Genomic DNA, 20,984 nt, shown 5'->3' with positions numbered 1-20,984 from the left:
TTTGGAAAGATAATTCCCATTCATTAATTTATTCATTCATCTTCCGAGACTGTTTTATCCTAGTCAGGTTTATGGTGGTTTCAGAGATCTTAAGACCACACAAGTCTGTTTCATTTTGCTTACGCATACATTCATACGTAGAGGCAATTAAGATTTAGGAATTCATGTTCCAACATGTTTTTGGGGAGATGTAAAGAAACATGTGGAATAGCCACACAAACAGTAATCTATAGATTAAATAGGGAAACTAAGCTATGAGGCTACTATCAACGCTACTTACCACCGCTGTTCCAGCCTGTTCTCTTTATACAGTGACGTGGAGCAAGAATGTAAGGTTTGAATATTCCACCTTAGAAAACAGTAGAGATTATAATGATTTGAGTGCCAATAAAAAGCACACCATATACATTTATGTTAATATACATATATGCTGTAAGTAAATTAAACACTTAAAATGACAGTATAATAACAGCTAGAGGCAGAACACTTCAAGTACTACAGTGTAAATGAGGGTTTTACACATTGTTGTGTACTTTGGCACTATTTTAACAACAGTGTTCAATCTTGCTGTATCATCTAACCTTTTTTCCTCAGCCCCTTTTATGTTCGTGGGGTTGAGTGTGTGAGTGTGTCACGTAAAACGTTTGTTTACTTATATATTTCATGTTCACACATTTTTGTCGGGACAATTTTTTTTTTATTTATTCTTTTTTAATCATATCTCCAAGAAGCTCACATACACAAATTACAAGAAGAGTGCTCATGACATTTTACAGTTCACATTTTAGATCATAATTCAAATTAGGAATATTGTCTGAATGCTTTTCCCTTTAACTGATCAGGGTACTGTAACATGCATTAGATATCTAACTAGATTTTAGTTTTCTTTTGTGCCTAATGGGTTTTGTCATGCTTTTACTGATGGCTGACGTGATTAGATTATTATCGGTGTGTTGAAGCATATATATATAGAATAATTTAGTTAGCTCGATTAGCTAAATGCTGCAGGACTTCCCCCTTTTCTCTCCATTGTAGCTCCACCAGTGTTTATACAGATACCCCCTTCCTTTGTGGAGGTCCTTCTGGGAGAATCACTCACCCTTAACTGTGGCGCACATGGCAACCCAAAACCAACAGTCACCTGGAGAAAAGAGGACAACACAGTGGAGGAAGAAGACAAGATTGAGGTAGTAAACTAAAAATAGCTTAAAAGCAAAAATTGGAGAACATAGTTTGGTGATATGTGAAATAATTTATTCAGTGATAAACCATCATTTGCTGATTAGCAAAATTAGTATGGTCCTCTGATTTATTAGTTTCAATGAACTATTCAGGTACAACATAAATCATACTCTCATTATTTAGTAAATAACTAATAAAAGTTACTAGGCCGTAAAGACAGTTTTGCAACAACCAATGTATTAACAAATATAAATTGCAGAATAGCAGAATTACATTTTCAGGGGTCTGTTGTTCTGAAGATGATGATGTTTTAACACATTAAAGTTGCATATTTGATAGTCTTTATTTATTTACACGTACAATCCTATTAGCCTGTGAAAGGAGTTATTTCTGACACATCTCACAACCTTTAGTCAGTGTTATACTTGTGGACATGTTTTTTTATTTATTCAAACAGCTATTGACTTTGGTTGGGCTTTATATTGCTTTAATATTGCTCTCTTTGTTTGCAGCATTTATGTAACTCTTTTGAGACCCTAGCAAAAATTTTTAAATTATGCTAAAATGAAATTAAACACTACATGCAATTTATTGGTGTAGTACTAATGCAAAGCTGGTATAAATAAATGAAATCTACCAGTTGACAGTGAGATTTGTGTGTAACATTTCTCTTTTAACTTGTTCCTGTCAGGTAATCAGTGGAACCTTATCTTTGGTCAAGGTAACCAGGGAAACTGCAGGAATGTACAAATGTCACGTATCCAATTCTGAAGGAAACTTGACTCACATTACCCAGCTAGAGGTTAAAGGTTAGTAACCCTGACTCATCCATATGAGAGAACAAAGAAAAAGGTTCTAAAAGGGCTTAAACAGGTTGGTTTGGCTTTTGAGGCATCAAATATTAACTTGGACAAGCAAGTGTCCTGACCCTGGCTTCATGACCCAAATGAAAAACTGCTGACATTCCTTTAACATTACTTACATTTCTGGTAACTGTCTCTTTGACCTTAAAATGCTACACTACTCAGAGCCATTAAACATATTTTGCATACAAAAAAACATACAAAAAAAGAAAACTTCTTAATGCACCAAATACACTTATATACAAAATTTGTAAAGAAATGTTTCTCCATGATTGAATATTTAAATGCAGTCAGTAATTTTTTTTAAACACTTTCTTTGCATTACACTGTCTATACAAATTTTTTTTAAGTTGGTTTTCTATTTTGGGACATTAAATAGTAAAGTTTAGTCTTTATTGTTTGAGCTAGCTTTTTTTGTTTTGTTTTTTGTTTTGCTTGTTGTTGTTGTTTTTTGGCAGGGGGGGGTATTTTTTTGCATTTTCCTTTTTTCGATTTTTTTGCTTTCAAATTATGGCTTGGGAGTATTATGAAAATATTTTAGCAGTGCAGCAGAGTGCGAAATAATTAATGAGTTAAAATGTTAAGAGTTTTGCCCCAATGGCTAAGGTAAAAGACAAGGGAGATTCGCTAATTTATAAATGTGTGCCAACGTGTAATTAACACCTTTAAAAGCAATGATAAATATCCTACTGTTAATCTTGTCTGAGAGACAGTCATAGAAAAGAATAAACAGTGCCACCTGTTGTTTATTTTTAGGATGAGCAAATTCTAAATGCGTTAAATAACATTTTTTTTTTGGTCCTTATTCTTGGTTTCAACCAGGTCCTCCAGTTATTGTTATTCCCCCTGAGGACACTACAATGAACATGTCTCAGGATGCAGTTCTGCAATGCCATGCTGATGCATACCCATCTAACCTCACTTATGAGTGGCAGAAAGATGGACAAAATGTCTATAATGTTGAGTGAGTGCTAAATTAATTTGTACCTCTTTGATAGGTTAATGCCCTTCTATGTATATAAAGTGTTGTGTCTTAAAGCCCATGCTACTGTACTGCTATGTATCTTAAAGGTTATTATCTATTAGTGTAACTTAGTGCAATAACTAATATTCCTAACTAATTTTTTACTAATCAAAGAGCCCATCATTCAGTGAATATTTTAATGATATGCCTATAATTATGTTTGATATAAAGATAATAAAAATATGGTAAAATGATATTTAAAGTGATAGATAGATAGATAGATAGATAGATAGATAGATAGATAGATAGATAGATAGATAGATAGATAGATAGATAGATAGATAGATAGAATTGGATTTCATCATTTGTTAATTCATCAAATGTGTGCATGTGTTTTTAGATCTCTAAAGTCTCGAGTAAAGATTCTGGTGGATGGTACTTTACATATTTCTGAGCTAATTCCTGAAGACACAGGAAACTACACCTGCATTCCGTCTAATGGGTTACTGATGCCACCCCTTGCTTCTGCCTACCTCAAAGTGCAACGTAAGTGTAGTTTTTACAAGATTCCTTTTCATAATTCTCAGAAGTTTAGCATATATCAAAATAAGTATGCATCATTCGATCTGTAATCTGCGACTCCCTTTGTTGTTTCTGTGTAGTTTGTTTTGCTAATTATTTTTCTTCTGTCCTCTCTTTATGTCTTAGATCCTGCACAGGTGGTGCAGATGCCCAGGGAGACTTACCTCCCTTCTGGCATGGGTGGAACACTTGTGTGCCCAGTTCAAGCTGAGCCTCCACAGCTCTTTGTAATCTGGACCAAAGATGGTGTCACACTGGACCTACGCCAGGTACTGAACAAAGTGATAAGAATCACCCTCATTATCACCAATACATAAATGGATTTTTTTTTTAAATAGTAAAGTTTGTTTTCTGTTTCTGTTTGTCAGTACCCAGGATGGATGATAAACTCAAAAGGCTCTGTGTTCATAGCAACAGCTAATGATGATGCAGTAGGCACATACACCTGCACTGCCTACAACAGCTATGGGACTATGGGTCAATCTGAACCCACCAAAGTAGTTCTAAAGGTACAGTAGTTAACAAATAATCTGAGATGTGTAACTGGTGTTGTACATAGCAGACAATTGTTCTATTCATATGAGACCATAACAAAAAGAGCGGGTCTGATAAGATTTACTTGTGGTGAAATAGGAGAGGAGATGGGTAAGAATTTTATTTGTGAATCTTTTTTTTGGTACCTGCATTTACCTATACTGGAATCTGTGCAAACATTTTATAATTGATACCCATTTAAACAGCTCCTGGATTGATTATTAACATTCACTCTCCTTCACAGGATCCCCCAACATTTCTGGTGTCTCCCGAGGCTGAGTACCTGCAGGAAGTTGGTAGAGAGCTCGTCATTCCCTGCCAAGCATATGGGGATCCAGCACCTAAAATCACCTGGACAAAGGTGAGCACTCTATTTCCTAAAATAATGATAAAGGAAAGACAACAAAGTATTATTATGCCCTTTTTCTTTTTATGCAGTTCATAGTCACATTTTATTTGTTATTCTAGGAATTGGTTTGTGACTCATTTTCAGGATATTTTGGGTCTTGTATTTCAGGTTGGGAGTTCTCTTTGGTCTCCATTTACTGTTTCATCTAATGGTTCTCTGGTTCTGCACCCAGTCACCAAAAACCATCAAGGGACATGGGAGTGTCATGCTACTAACTCACTAGCCACAGTCAGTAAAGGCACTGTGGTTCTAGTGTTAGGTCAGTGAAAAGCATTTCACAAATAAAACCGTGTTCCGTTTTTTTTTTCCATGATCTCTAAACTGATTGTTTATCAATTGTCAGGCACAAGCCCCCATGCCGTGACTGCAGTATCTATTGAGCCAGGCATCAACAATGCCAATGTATCCTGGGAGCCTGGCTTTGATGGAGGATATACCCAGGAGTTCAGCATTTGGTGAGTGACCAGATTTTTGTCTATATTATAAATTCTAACAAAGTTTCTATGAATAAATGTTTGCTTCTGTCACATAAGAAACAGGAAGTGGATTCAATTGCAGGAAATGTATTTTAAAGTGCTTGCACACACACACACAAACACACACACACTCACACTCACACTCACATACAAACACATAAAACACAGCAACAAAAGACATGAACCAGTGCAAAACAAGTGCACAGACAACCATGAATGACATTCAAAAGACAAAGAGTGTAGGTTAGGTTACGCTATAAACAAGTGCTAATCAACGTGAACATGAATCAGGTGTGCAAACAGTAATATGTGATATGATCCCCTGATGTGCAGTGGCTGATGGGAAAATTAGTTAATGAGATAAACCTACAACCTTGTAGTTTTTTTTATTGTTTATTTGTTCTCCTTAGGGTGAAGCCCACTAATAGAGGAAAACATGAATGGACCTCACTCCCAGTCCCCATATCTGAATCCAGCCTGCTGGTGACAGGTCTTCAGCCTATTACCAGTTATCAGTTCAGCATCTTGCCCCAAAACAAGCTGGGCTCTGGCCCATTCAGTGAGATCATCACCATCATGACCCTGGGTCAATATAGACTAAGTTGTATTTTATTATTATTTTCTGCATTTTAAAATTTTTCTTTATTGTTCTTTTTATGTTCATGTTGATCTTCCTTTGTTGTTTTTCATATTCAGCCCCTTCAACAGACCAACCCACTTTAGTAAATGCAGTTCTACTCGCTCCCACTTCACTGTCAGTCAATTACACAGAAGTGGGTGTGCTGCTGCAGTGGCTGCTGCCCCCTGCTCAATCTCCACTGATCACAGCCTTTATGATCCAGGCAAGGCAGGAGAATGGCGAATGGGTTGTACTTGATAGAGAAATCAATGCGAATGCTACAGAAATACTTGTCCAAGGACTGGCAAGAGTAAGGTTCCAATGTTTTGTAATGTGTATAAAAGTGTCGTGCAACAGAATTTAAAATAGCAGTAGAAATTATTTATATAATAAATGTAAAAACAAATAAACAAATGAATACATTAGGTTTTTGATTCATTTTCCCACTTTAGGATTCTTGCTATGAGCTGCGGCTGCTGTCGTATGGATATAGAATAGTCAGTGATCCCAGTGAAACAGTCAATATCACAACTAAAGGTAAGTATAAAAACATGGCAGTGTTTCAATTATTAACCTTTATAGTGATATAACATTAGGACCATCAGCGAGTTTAATACTTCCATTGCAGTATTGCTTTTTCATTTAGGCATTGTCTGTTATTACAACTTATATGAGTATTAAGAAAGCAATTTATTTGTTCAACAATGCACTTTTGCTTGAGAATTTCATTTTGTTATTTTAGTTTTTTAGTGATCTGGTTTGTTATTTAGTTTGTTTTTGTTTTTTACAATTAAAAGTGAATAAAAGTTAAATCAAAGGTTAATCCAATCCAGGGTGTCCCATATATATATATATATATATATATATATATATATATATATATATATATATATATATATATATTCTTTACATTTGATTTTTTTTGTTACACTTTGGCCTGCAGGTATGGAAGTATACCCAGCTCCACCCAGCTTGATGAATTTTGTCACTCAGCCTCTGATGGCTGGTGTGATTGCGGGTGTGTGCTTTCTATTTGTGACTATCACTCTTTCAGTGGTGACAGCATGTTTTATGAAACACAAGAGGGAGAGGCGCCACAGGAAGAGACGAGATGGTAAGGGGCAAGAGCAATACACAAAAGCAATACACAGTAATTTAAATCAAGCAAGTGTGTGCAGTATTACCAATAACAGCCAGATGTGGTGTGGCTGCATGTTCTTTATTACAAGCAAGCAGGAGTGTAGAAGTAATAGATTGAGGGTTTTTAAAGAGTTGGGGTTAGGTGTGACTTCTGCTTGGTTTGGCCGGTTGCAGATATGATTGGATTAACCCAAAGGTATATGCTGGTGATGACCAGATGACAAGTGCCATATAGAGTGTTCTAGCTATTTACAGGTGCATCTCAATAAATTAGAATATCATTAAAAAGTTTATTTATTTAAATAATTCAATACAAAAAGTGAAACTCGTATATTATATAGATTTATCACACACCGACTTACGGACAAACTTTCACTTATAAAGAACATCTTATTCATTTTTATCACCACATTGTCTGTGTAAAGCTGTATGTTCTTTTACAGTATATGTACTTAATACTTGCTAGGGGATCCTTTTGCACTAATTACTGCCTCAATTCGGCATGGCACAGAGGTAATAAATCTCTGGCACTGCTGAGTTGGTATGGAAGCCCAGGTTTCTTTGACAGTGGCTTTCAGCTCATTTGCATTTTTTGCTCTCTTGTTTCTCATTTTACTCTTGACAATACTCCATAGATTCTCTATGGGGTTCAGGTCTGGTGAGTTTGCTGGCCATTCAAGCACACCAACACCATGGTCTTTTAACCAACTTTTAGTGCTTTTGGCAGTGTGAGTTGATGCCAAATAAAATAAAATCACCATCTTCAAAAAGCTGGTTTCGCAGAGTGAAGCATGAAGTGCTCTACAACTTCCTGGTAGATGACTGTGCTGACCTTGGACCTGATAAAACACAGTGGGTCAACACCAGCAGATGACATGACACCCGAAACCACCACTGACTGTGCAAACTTTACACTGCATCTCCAGCAACTTGGAGTCTGTGCTTCTCCTCTCTTCTTCCAGACTCTGGGACCTTGATTTCAAATGGAATGCAACATTTTTTTCTCCTTTCATCTGAAAAGATGACTTTGGCCCACTGAGCAACAGTCTAGTGCTTTTTGTCCTTTGCTCAGGTAAGACGTCTGACGTTGTCTCTCGTTCAGGAGTGGCTTGACATAAGCAATGCATCAGGTGTAGCCCATGGATACGTCTGTGTTTGGTGGCTCTTGAAGCACTGACTCCAGTCCACTCTTTGTAAATCTCCCCCAAATTCTTGAATTGGCTTTGTTTCACTATTTTCTACCACATCATTCAACTTTCCATTAATTTGCTTGGAAACAGCGAGCTTCTTTAGAGATGACCTTTTGTGTCTTACCCTCCATGTGCCATGGGTGTCAATGATCATTTTCTGGACAACTGTTAAGTCAGCAGTCTTCCCCCATGATTGTTTAGCCTGAACCAGACTGAGACACCATTTAAAGGCTCAGGAAACCATTGCAGGTGTTTGGATTTAATTAGCTGATTAGAGTGTGACATCACAAGTCTCCAATATTGAACTTGGGTTAGGGTTAGGGTTTTGTAATTTTGAAATTTTCTGAGATACTAAATTTTGGGTTTTCATTAGCTATAAGCCATAATCATATAAATAAAAAGAAATAAACACTTGAATTACATCAGTGTGTGATGAATCTATATAATATACGAGTTTCACTTTTTGTATTGAATCACTAAAATAAATTAACTTTTTATTGATATTCTAAACACTGTAAGTGTTTTTTTGTTATTTTGATTGCATACCTGTATTTACATTTACATTGACATTTGCGGAATTTAGCAGACGCCTTTGTCCAGAGCAACGTACAAAAGTGCTTTGAGTCACTAGCAATGAATAAATCTACACTGGTATGCTAGATTACAAACTTAAGATAAATCAGACTATAACTCTTGATTTATTCTTGAAACAAACTTGGAAAGGGCTTTAGGAAAAGTATTTAAATTTTGTTAGACAACCACAAAGACAAAAGACCAACAATAACACAATCGCTAACACAATTATATTACATCTTCCTTTGAGCAAGCGATGACAACTTTGTTGTGATTTATATCCTACACATTACAGTGTTTACATTTTACATATTACATTGGGGTTTTAAAATTATTTGTTACGAATTGAAGTATTTACTTTTTTGTTTGCAGGTTTGCTTTGTTCTTTGTGACATATAATTTGACTTCTTTATTTCCTATCTCCTTACTGCTTTAGTCATCTCGACTGCCTTACAGAAGGCCCGAACTCCACAGTAAGTCTTCAAAATAAAAATAAAATACCCATACAAATTTCAAAAAATAAAATGTAAACTGCGAGGAAGATTCAGCATTTACAAGTATTTCTAAGTCTGTGGTCTTTCTAAAATTTGTTAACTTAGGAAGCAACAATACTTATTTCACATGGTCATATTTTATAGATTATGTAAGGTGACTTATTCCTACTCTCTAACCATACTATAGTAATCTAATTTAACCATACACTTTGAAGAGTTTAAAACAATTTAATAGTTTTTTTTATGACATTGAAATAAAAAATGCAATTTTCTTATATTTGTGTAAATATGAAAAATTTAATGAGTTCTAAACAATATATTTTTGCTTGTTACTGAAATTTTTATTTGTCTCCATTCAGAGCTAGCTTGCCTAATGGCAGTCCCAACAGCATATTGAAGATGAAGTTATGCCCTCCACTTAACTTTTTTCCCAACTCCTCTTCTTCTTCGGACCGCTCATCTTTTGACAAGGGCAGTCGCAGCGAGTATCAGGATCAGAAGAAGCAACTTCTTCCCTCATCACCTGCACCACCATGCTATACTCTCTTTGAAAGCCACCTTGGTGGTTCCCCATCTTCACTCACTGCCATCGAGTCTATATCAAGAGGGCCTGATGGCCGATTCATTGCCCAAACACATTTAGAAGATTCTGTCTCAATGCACAATAAAACAAAAAAAGAATTGCATCAGTGCCCTGTACAAGATAACCATGCAGGAAGCAAGAGCAACTCTTTCCGAGGCTCTCCTAAAGCTTGTTCATTTAGGCCAGAGAAGTTGGTCTGTCAAGAAGATCTGCTATCAACAGTGCAGGACAGCTATAGCAAATCTTTAAAACAGAGGAAAGAGCAAGAGTACATGGAAAGCTGCATAACCAGCCACAAGGCAGAAATATATGAGAAGGAACAGAGGCAGACTAAGTCAGCAAGTCCTGTTAGAAGATGGGCAGGGCTTGAGTTAGAACCCATCTCAAAACTTCAGGACATTCCTCTTCGGAAAAAAGCTCAGAGACCTAGCAGCCTTACTCAACAAATTTCAGAATATCGGAAAGGTTGTTATTTTGGCAATACCAGCAGTCCTATGGAGAGGCTACTCACCTCAACCTCTCCATACATTCAATGGGACATAAGCCCTGTGACCTCTCCCACCAGCCAGGCTCCTGTTCTAAACCTTTTAGAGGGGAACACACCTGACCGTATACTCCTGGAGACACCAAACAGAGATTTGAATGGTGTAGAAGACTCGGCAGCAAAAGACATTTCACATTCACAATTTACACAGTGTATCTCCCTCTCAATCCATTCCCACCAAAGGGACAGTCTTTCCTGCTATGAGACAGATGTAAGTAAAGCACTGGCCAAATGCTCAGAGAGACCAATAGACAGGGAGCTTTCCAGCACAAAGAATTTAACAGAGGATGATGGGATTCAAGAAGGGGAAATAAAGACACAAGCATATGTCTCTATGTCCACATGCTCTGATCTCTGCCACCTTCAGAATCCTAGAGCATTTGTACAGAATTCACTGTACTCTGATGAAAGGGATAAAGACTCCAGGCCAAATGGACACCTCCCAAATCCAGGCTCTAACTTGAGCCACAGTTTTACTGGTAGTATCACAATTACCTATGATAACCAGAAGATTAATAGTGAGATCAAAACTGGAGACAAGCCCAGATCTTTATCTTTGCAGCCCGAAGAAGAGAAAGAGGGCATCAGATCACGGTCTCGCAAAAGTGACAAGTGTGTCTTCAGTGTTAGCCCCAATCGCATTTCTCCTTTGCCCCTTTTTGAAAATGAAGTTGAAAGTGATCATTCTCATTTCTCTGTTGGATTATCTGAATCATTGAAAGCCAAGAGGATGTCTCCTCTGCAACCAAGCACTATTTTGGAGTATTTGAGCCTGCCAGGCTTTGTTGAGATGAGTGTAGATGAACCTACTGAGGACTATCAAAGTGCAGAATCTACTTGGCTCAGCACCAAACAAGTCAATGGAACTCTAATAAGAGGTGAACCTGATGTGGTACCTAAGAACTGGGAGAATCAAGGCCATTACCAGGTAGAGGCATGTGATGATCAGCAAAACAGAATTTTGGTGGATCATAAAATACCCAATAATCCTAAAGAAAGTTATATACCAGAAAAAGCAACAAATTTTAATTCCTGTGTAGAGCTGGCAGGAAAAAATACAAGTATAAATTCAGGGTCCTCAGAGACTAAATGTTTTTCAAAACAGTACGTAGCTCATGAAGGAAGATGTCTCCAGCCATTACTAAGTCACAAAAGCATTGTTTTTGACAAACCCACATCCTTGAGTCCAGCAAAGCCTCTAGTAAATGCTAAAATCGTTTATAATATCCCTTATCAAAATAAGAGTACGGAGAAATCTTTATCAGAAAATGCTCAGTGGTGTCAACTTCAGAATAAGAGGACTAACCAAGTAAGTGCACGAATCTCTCAGGCACCTGTGCCTTTTATGAAGAAATCAATCAGCATTGGTCCATGTAAGACACTTGTCAGTATGGGGCAGCCCTGTCCATATCTTAAAAAATCTGCTAGTTTAGGGTCTCAGAATTGGGAGCATCAGCAAAGCTCCAGGACATATGTCTCTAATAATTACCACAAAGATGAGCTACCCCATCTTAGTGTTAAAGACAGGTCATACAATTTGGGTTGCACACCTGCAAATACCTATTTGAGGCCTGGTCAAGTGACAGGGCATGCAAAATCTTACAGTGGCTATGGTTTGGAGAGACCTTACTACAGTGAGAGGCCATACATGAGTAATTCATCTTTCATGCATACACATAGGCCAGCAGTCCTTAATCCACCAAAACATTTAGAACCTTACAGACAAGAGTTAGATCCACGTCGACAAGCCACAGTCTTTTCAGAGTCTCCAAGGTGTGCACCTTCTTATCAAGAGACCCTCAGATTAGTCCAACACAGGTATGTTCCCCATGGGCCTCCTCACCCCCTTAGTGCGCCTAGATTAGCAAGGTGGGACCATGCTCGTCCTATGGATTTCAGAAAAGTTTTCAGAGACCATACTTACCCAGGGGTTACAGCTGGCCCTCACCCCACCAAGCAGCTTTTCCCCCAGGGGAGATTCAGAGAGAACTGTATGGGGTGGTGGATATGGTCGAGGGCGGGGACACTAATGGAGAGGGTGTTCGATCCAGTTATGCCAGCCAGAGCAGTGGTAGGGGGAGTGCAGGGCCATTTGCACATCTCCGTCAGTCCCTTTCAATCACTCCTACATTACTGAGCTCTCCTGAGACTACAGAAGAGTGGCGCAAGAGAGAATCATGCCTGAGAGACCGAAGGTCAAAAAGGTGAATTACATCTTTAGCAACATTTTCATTGGAGCCACATATTGTTTGGAACACATTGCATGTTTTATATTTGTCTATGGTAGGAATACATCAGTAGATGAGAGTTATGAGTTTGATGCTACTGAATGCCGGATAGGCCGTGACCTCCTGGAGGCCGTGAAGATTGAGGAGACAGACATGGGGCAAGGGAGGGAACTGATTCATGATAGGTGTCTTACCAGTACTGGCCTCCAGGGTTTTGAGGAAAAAGGTGAGAGTCCATTGATATATATAGTAAATTTGCAAAATATCAAGACCCCCTTACTTTTTAAAATTTTCTTATGTAGCAGTAATACAATCGTTCAATTTTTTTTTTCTCATTAATCTACACTCAATACCCAAAGTGAAAACAGAATTCTAGAAATGTCTAAACTTCTTTAAAATTCTTTAAAACCTGAAATATCGCCTGTACATAAGAGAACACTTGAAATTTTGCTCACGTGCCTCCCAATTATCTTGATTGTTGCTGAGATTTTTCTACAAATTGACTGGCGCCTACCTGTGGTAAAGATTTTTGATTGGTCATGACTTGGAAAGGCACACACCTCTCTATAGAAGGCCTTGCAGCTGACAATGCCCCTCAAAGCAAAAACCAAGCCATAAGGTCAAAGGAACTGCCTGCAGAACTCAGAGATAGGATTGTTGGAAGTCACAGATCTGGGGAAGGCTACGAAAGAATGCTGCTGCACTGAAGATTCCCAAGAGCACAGTGGACTCGATAATTCTTAGATAGAAAAAGTGTGGCACAATCAGGACTCTTCCAAGTGCTGGTCACCAAAATGAGCTATCAAGGAGAGAGTAAAACAGGTGACCAACAACTCAATGGTCACTCTGACTAAGCACTGGATATCCTGTGTGGAGATCAGACAAAGTTTCTTTATTGCAGTGTGGCTAGACAGAAGAAGCCCATTTGGAGTTTGCCATCAGGCACCTGAAGGACTCATACTATGTGGAACAAGGTTCTCTTGTCTGATGAAACTAAGATTGAACTGTATGACCACAATTCTCAATGTTTTGTCTGGAGGAAATTAGACACTGACTCATCAACTGCCCAAAACCATCCCAAAAGTGAAGCATGATGCTAGCAGCATGTTTTTCTGCAGCAGGGACATGGCAACTGGTCAGGGTTGAGGGAAAGCTGAATGGAGCAAAGTACTGAAATCTATTTAATAATAGCCTGTTTCACAGCACTCAGGACCTCAGACTGGGCTGAAGGTTCACCTTAGTGAGTGTCCCAGCCTGAGTCCTAAACCCTATTGAACATCTCTAAAGAGACCTGAAAACGGTTGTCCACCGACACTCCCCATCCAACCTGACCCAGCTTGAGAGGATTTGCCATGTAGAATGATAGAAAATCCTCAAGTCAGGCGTGCAAAGCTTGTTGTGTCATAATCAAAAAGACTTGAAGCTGTAATTGCTGCCAAAGGTGCTTTAAATTTACTGAGTAAAGGGTCTGAATACTTATGTACAAGTGATTTTTTTATAAAAAAAAAAAATTATGCCAGACATTTCTAGAATGTAGTGTTTATTTTGGCATTATGAGGTACTGAGTGTAGATTTATGAGAAAAAAAATCTATTTGAAGGATTGTAGTATTAGGTTGCACTCCATTGGAAAAAAAGAAACGGGGTCTAAATACTTTTAGAATGATAAATTCTGACAGTATATATATATATATATATATATATATATATATATATATATATACTCACACAAGTCTGGACCTCTGCCTTTCTGATTCCTTTTTCCCTTTACCTTTTTTTATATTTCACTACAGGCCCTTTTGTTAGTGGTTCCTTAGCCTCCCAGCCTCCTCAGCAACAATTTAGTCATTCACTTAGTGAAGCACGTTTCTGTGCCCTCATGCAAGAGTTCCATGAGTACCGCAGGACCAAGGAATCCTACTCCCAAGACCCCCACCCCCTCCTGGGCCCCAACCATGATTCAGAGTCTGCTCTGTTTTGAGGACCTTATCTCACTGTTAGCTTTGAACACCACACTATGATTAGAGATGTGCCTTATATGAAGCTAATGCTTTGTATATAATGGTCATAAGTTTTATGTTACTGAATGTAAAAACTTTGTCAGTGTTAGTGTGTTATACTTAATGCAATTTGGCATTTCTGAGAATGATGGAAGGTATTTTGCTGATTATGCCAATTTGCTATTACCACCAGCCATGATACTGATTTTGTTTCTGTGATAGCTGTTTAATGTTCTCAGGTGTTTTATCATATTTATGATATCAGGTGCTGGATATTCAGAAGCTAATTTTGCAATTCTTTTTTGGGAAATGTATCATGTATGGTATAGCATATTGGCTGTATTCCAATTTAAAAATTTAACTGTGACATACAGTTTACCAGAATCACTCAAATCATTTTAAATGCATTTCTCACTGTGAGCATCACCGGAGACTTCAAAATCTTTGTTTGTTTGTGAAAATGTACTTGATAATACTTTGACTTCATCACAAAATAATCCAAACCATAAATACTATACAAGTGCTTAGACAATCTTTTTCTGCAGCCTAAAAATGAGACTGCATTTATTGCTCTTACATGTACTGTGACTGTCAATATTTAAATTTTTTTGTCTCCCATACTATGTAATTATTTTATGGTAATGTGTACAACTATTTGAATTTGCTTGAACTTAATGTTTGCATCCTTTACTTACATTGTGACATCAGTATATGTGATATCGAATAAGATCGCTTATATAACTTAAACTGTTGAAAGTCTGTTTGGAGAAAAAGCTCTTGAATATCGGGTCATAGCTGCAACAGCTCATGAATAGTGTATATATATATTTTCTTATTTTCATGAAACATGAAACAACAGAATATTGAATTAGATTACAAAAGGAACATGTTTAAATTACATCAAAGCATTTCACTGCATGTCGCACTCTGTATGTATGTGTATGTGACAAATAAAATTTGATTTGATTTCTATGAAAAGTTGCATAAAAAAGTTAATTGAACTTTTATTAATAGTGTCTGATTTTTGTTAAAATATAAGTATCACCTGGGGGTTTAATGTAGTGCTAGTGTACAATTATAGCATAGGTACAGCATTGTACCAGTTGTTTTAACATAGTTTATTTTTCCCTGCAACTGCTCATAGTATGGCTATCAAAAGGCACCCATGCTGCAATCTTTGCAAACTTAGATTTTCAAATTACAATTGTTCCTAACTGGGGCTTTAAGCATGTTTCTTGCTGTATCATTCATGTTATTTTCTGTTTGTGCAAATAATGTATAAAAGAGTTAAAGTTCAGTCATCAAATTGTAAATAATATGTTGTCTTGTTCCATTCAGCTACTTTACTACTGCTCTTTTTAAATGTATTTATTTTATACATATAAAGAACAGACAAAATTCCTTATTTTATGGTTCACCCAGTGCCTTATGAGGTTGTAAAAATTGTTGTCTAACTGTAGTCGGTTTATAACGTCACCATGCCACAGTTTATTTTTTACAGGTTATTTTTGTACAGGTTTTGACTGTGATAAAGCATGTATGTGAGATTTTTTTGCATGTAAATATGTTACTTTCGCACTAAGCCTTTATTTTACAGTTGTATATAGTAATTTGTACCTGTGATAAATACAGTGTGTGTGTATATATATATATATATATATATATATATATATATATATATATATATATATATATATACACACACACATACATTGTTTTAATAGCAGTTTTTTTTAAGAAATCTATTTTATATTTAAAATACTTCATGTAAATTTGATACGATTGCCATCATTCTGAAAGTTATTTGCATTTTTTGTATATTCTTTCTATATGTAATGTGTCTGTGTTTTATATTTTAATCAACAATTTTATGAAATAAATTGTCTCTGTTCAAGAGATTTTTATAATTCATTGTACAGTATGTCACTCATCATATTTTCTTTCACTAAATGCCTAGAAATATTTAGCAAAAACAAAAAAAGAAAACCTTACAGCATATCACCACAAACACCTCATTTCAACTGTCACTCAATGGTGATAATTACAATTTTTCTTGCAACCACAGGATTTGTGAACATCATGGAGACAACAATGAACTCATTTTATGGCAGAATATTGTTAAGACAAATATCATATGAGACCACCCTAACCCAGTTGTTTAAACTGGCCTGCAACTGGGTCAGACAATGATCCCGAACACACCAGCAAATTGATTGAATCTAAATGGCTGTTGATGCAATTTAATAAAATAAATTTTGATCAGTATAGTGCAGGGATGGGCAAACTTTTTGAATCACAGGCCACAATGGGTTCTAAAATTTGAGAGGGGCCGGGTCATACATATATATGTATGTATATATATATATATATATATATATATATATATATATATATAAAATTCAAGTTCAGTTTCAGTAGGAACAGTGTTGTTGAACTCTTATTTTGCCAGTTCATCAAAGTCTGGAGTAAGTTTTGTTGTGGCATTTCTCAGGATAGATCCGAGGTGTTTGTCAGAAACTGTCGCTGTTTTTAAAGATTATCAGATTAAGCTCTCTTAAGAGAAGAAGAGAGTATTGCACGCGAACAACGTCAATGGAGCTGAAGTGCGACATCTTTAGGGGAAACGTGGGCATTACAGGGGAAAGGTAAATTGGACAATGTTTACCTGTACCTATTTTAATAGAATTAGGTCACGTTCGGCGGGCCGGATTAATAAACCCAACAGGCCGTGTGTGGCCCGCGGGTCGTAGTTTGCCATGTCTGGTATAGTGCAATGCCAATTTAACAATGGACATTTCCTCAAAGCAGCTTTACACAGATAAAGAGGTAATAAAGGAATCCATAAGTGTCTTATAATTTTAAGGTTTGTCCCTAATAAATGTCAAGAAAAATCTCCCTGAGATGGCATGAGGAAGAACTCTTAAGAGGAGCCAGACTCAAAAGTGAACCCATCCTCATCTGGGTGGCACTGAATGTCCATTCATTACAGTTCTTCCTTGTTAAGTTGTGCAGTGAGTCAATGTCATTACACATCAGCATCATTGTGATGCCGTTGCAAGAATTTTGCATAAACATTTGATGATACCAAAATGCTACTTAATTGGTATACTAATATGGTATACTTGTTTTTTCCCACTTGGTTTCTGAATTTTATTTTATATATATATTTTTTTAAAGAAAAATGGCTACAATTTTTTTTTTTTTTTTTTTTTAGCATGAATTACAACATCTATAGAGCATGTAATGAAGGTGACCAGCAAGTGAAAGTTTGGGTGGGATAAAATGGGAGACAGTGGTGCCATATTCAGAATTCAACTGAACAGGTGTCTTGGATGGCAACTGACCATCCCTGGTGATTTTCTTTGAAACCCATTTCTCATTTTCTTAGTGAACTCTGCAGTATTTTTGATCACCCTGAACAGAGGACCAGCTATCCCGTAAAAGGCCTAAATTAAAAACTACATTAAAAAAGACAGTATCCCTACAGTATATGAGGAGAGGATGTTTTGAGAGCACACAGTGGCACATTTCTGCTACTAGTTACTAGTTTATAAACGGAGGCTGAATAATTTGTCATTCATTGGTATTACTTGTGAGAAATGAGTGTATATCAAAATTTTTACACATGAGAGGAAGCAGGTGATAAAGGTGTTTAATTTATACTGAACAGTCATTACTGAATTAAAATAGCAAATACTCTCAATTAGGGACAACCCCCAATGTCTAAATACAACTTTTAATTTCAAATTGTCAAGTACAAGAAGAACATGCTTCTGATGCAGAGATGCAGAAAAGAACACACATCCTTCACTTAAGTAAAAGTACAAAGAACATGTTTTAAAATACTCTGGAAAAAGGTTAATGTACTCACTATACTTTTTTTCCCCTCAAGTTGCTAGTACTTGTAGCTGTTTTAGTGTCGCACTGGTAACTGGTCATCATATTAATATTAGGGCTGTCAATCGATAAAAATATTGAATCTCAATTAATCGCACGATTGTCATGAGTTAACTCACGATTAATCAAAACTTTTTTGCACATTTATATCTGTTCTAAATGTATGTTAAATTAATACTTTTCAAGTTTTCAATACTCTATTCAACATGGACATGAAACATATGTATGCTTTGTGCAAATGTATGTTTGTCATTAGTGAAACCAAACTCAACTTAGAGCATAAAGACTAAATATTCTTGTAAATGTTTTAAAGTAATTATGGTGTTTTAAATCATCAGGACCCCTAACGGAACTTTTGCTATGTTTCCACACGGACGCTTAATGAGGTGATTTCGGATGTACTGTACCTCTTCTAACGTTCATATGGATTACATAATCAGAGAATACTTTTTTCTATGTGAGTTGGTTTATTTAAGTAGACATTTCGAGCTTTCTATGCATATATTTTTATTCATATATTTATTATGTCTGTGAGGCAAGTACAAACCCGAATCCAAAAAAGTTGGGACATTAAACAAATTGTGAATAAAAACAGAATGCAATGATGTGAAAGTCTTAAATTTCGATATTTTATTCAGAATACAATATAGATGACATATCAAATGTTTAAACTGAGAAAATGTATAATTTTAAGGGAAAAATAAGTTGATTTTAAATTTCATGGCATCAACACATCTCAAAAATGTTGGGACTAGGCCATGTTCACCACTGTGTGGCATCCCCTCTTCTTTTTATAACAGTCTGCAAACATCTGGGGACTGAGGGGACAAGTTGCTAAAGTTTAGGAATATGAATGTTGTCCCATACAGTCTAATACAGGCTTCTAGTTGCTCAACTGTCTTAGGTCTTCTTTGTTGCATCATCCTCCAGCCATGATGTTGTAATTGATGCAATATGTGGTCTGGCATTGTCATGTTGGAAAATACAAGGTCTTCCCTGAAAGAGACGACATCTTGATGGGAGCATATGTTGTTCTAGAACTTGGATATAGCTTTCAGCATTGATGTTGCCTTTCCAGATGTGTAAGCTGCACATGCCACACGCACTCATGCAACCCCATACCATCAGATATGCAGGCTTCTGGACTGAGCACTGATAACAACTTGGGTTGTCCCTATCTTCTTTAGTCTGGATGACATGGCGTCCCAGTTTTCTAAAAAGAACTTCAAATTTTGAATCGTCTGACCACAGAACAGTTTTCCACTTTGCCACAGTCCATTTTAAATGAGCCTTGGCCCAGAGAAAACCCCTGCGCTTCTGGATCATGTTTAGATATGACTTCTTTTTTGACCTATAGAGTTTTAGCTGACAACGGCAATTAGCACGGTGGATTGTGTTCACCGACAATGTTTTCTGGAAGTAATCCTGAGCCCATGTTGTGATTTCCATTACAGTAGCATTCCTATATGTGATGCAGTGCCATCTAAGGGCCCGAAGGTCACGGGCATCCAGTATGGTTTTCTGGCCTTGACCCTTACGCACAGAGATTGTTCCAGATTCTCTGAATCTTTGGATGATATTATGCACTGTAGATGATGATAACTTCAAACATTTTGCAATTTTTGAAGCTCTGAGAAACTCCTTTCTGATATTGCTCCACTATTTTTCGCCGCAGCATTGTGGGAATTGGTGATCCTCTGCCCATCTTGACTTCTGAGAGACAATGGCACTACAAAATACAGAATCGAATTATGTATTGCTCTTATCTGTACGATAAAAAAAGACAGTAATTTAAGTTTGCTTTGGCGTTATGAGTAAAAAATGCTACAAAATGTGCCGGCGTGTTTGTCAACCCAGAGGGTTCAGTGTGTGCACCATGGCGGATTTTGCTGCTTGATTTTAAGACTTGGTGCATCAGTAAAACAAATGTTTGGGGATTTAAAATACAAAATCTGTAAATATGTCTGTAAATATGTTCTGGGACAATGTCCATTGTTAAAAGCACTACAGAAATAAAATTTAATAAAATTGAAGGAATTTGCAAGATGATGTAATAAGCAAGTTGTATTTTTGTACAATTAACCTATTTTTTTATTTAATGTTATTTAAATGAAATCATGCAAGAATTTTTTTTTTTTTCAATGAAAGCATAAACCAGAATTAGGATAGAGTAAATTAATTCTTGCAAATCATGACTAGGAAAACCCACAGACCGTAATCATTTAAAAAGCTATTAAAACTGAAAAACTGAAAAAAAAATTTCAAAAGAGTGAAAAGGAGTTGTTCCCCATTCATGCCAACAATACGTTTTTTATTAAAAGTTACAGTTGATTTTAGAAAACATAAGTAGAAAGAACACACAGGTAATAAACAGTGTTTAAATGTAAAGAAAAAAATGTTCACACATTAATGCAGCATATGAAACAAATGTTTGTGGACAACGTTCTATAAAACATATGAATGTCTTGCCAAATTTGTAGCTACAAATGTCGAGGCACACAATTGTCTAAAATGTTATATGCCGTAACAAATTCTTTGGAACAAAGGTGAGCAAATCTGCCAATTCATGATGTTAATTCTTGTCCAAAACCTTTCTTTCCTTTCTTTCTTTCTTTCGGCTTCTCCCATTAGGGGTCGCCACAGCGGATCCTCCGCATGTTTGATTTGGCACGTGCTTTTATGCTGGATGCCCTTCCTAAAGCAACCCT

General features: G+C 36.6%; 1 protein-coding gene across 4 annotated transcripts in view; it reads left to right on the top strand.

Annotated features, from left to right (window-relative positions):
- Positions 1-16,156, top strand: part of igsf9b (immunoglobulin superfamily, member 9b) — a 34,418-nt gene extending 18,262 nt beyond the window's left edge. Inside the window, exons 5-21 of one of the 4 annotated variants that reach the window (XM_046872297.1) lie at positions 1,036-1,187; positions 1,874-1,991; positions 2,868-3,009; positions 3,410-3,555; positions 3,718-3,860; positions 3,960-4,100; positions 4,370-4,486; positions 4,619-4,793; positions 4,878-4,989; positions 5,421-5,596; positions 5,707-5,939; positions 6,082-6,166; positions 6,573-6,743; positions 8,969-9,005; positions 9,386-11,081; positions 12,441-12,607; positions 14,173-16,156. In XM_046872297.1, the coding sequence (XP_046728253.1) occupies positions 1,036-1,187; positions 1,874-1,991; positions 2,868-3,009; positions 3,410-3,555; positions 3,718-3,860; positions 3,960-4,100; positions 4,370-4,486; positions 4,619-4,793; positions 4,878-4,989; positions 5,421-5,596; positions 5,707-5,939; positions 6,082-6,166; positions 6,573-6,743; positions 8,969-9,005; positions 9,386-11,081; positions 12,441-12,458 (3,662 nt within the window). In that variant the 3' untranslated portion in view covers positions 12,459-12,607; positions 14,173-16,156. Of the gene's footprint in view, positions 1-1,035; positions 1,188-1,873; positions 1,992-2,867; positions 3,010-3,409; positions 3,556-3,717; positions 3,861-3,959; positions 4,101-4,369; positions 4,487-4,618; positions 4,794-4,877; positions 4,990-5,420; positions 5,597-5,706; positions 5,940-6,081; positions 6,167-6,572; positions 6,744-8,968; positions 9,006-9,385; positions 12,608-14,172 lie in introns of all 4 variants that reach the window. The other 3 variants (XM_046872295.1, XM_046872294.1, XM_046872296.1) reach the window with 3 other exon arrangements.
- The last annotated feature ends 4,828 nt before the right edge of the window (positions 16,157-20,984 follow it).

The sequence above is a fragment of the Silurus meridionalis genome, chromosome 17 (genome assembly GCF_014805685.1).
Source record: "Silurus meridionalis isolate SWU-2019-XX chromosome 17, ASM1480568v1, whole genome shotgun sequence".
Taxonomy (NCBI): Eukaryota; Metazoa; Chordata; class Actinopteri; order Siluriformes; family Siluridae; genus Silurus; species Silurus meridionalis.
The sequence above is the reverse complement of the archived record's forward strand: the minus strand, read 5'-3'. Positions and strand labels throughout refer to the sequence as shown.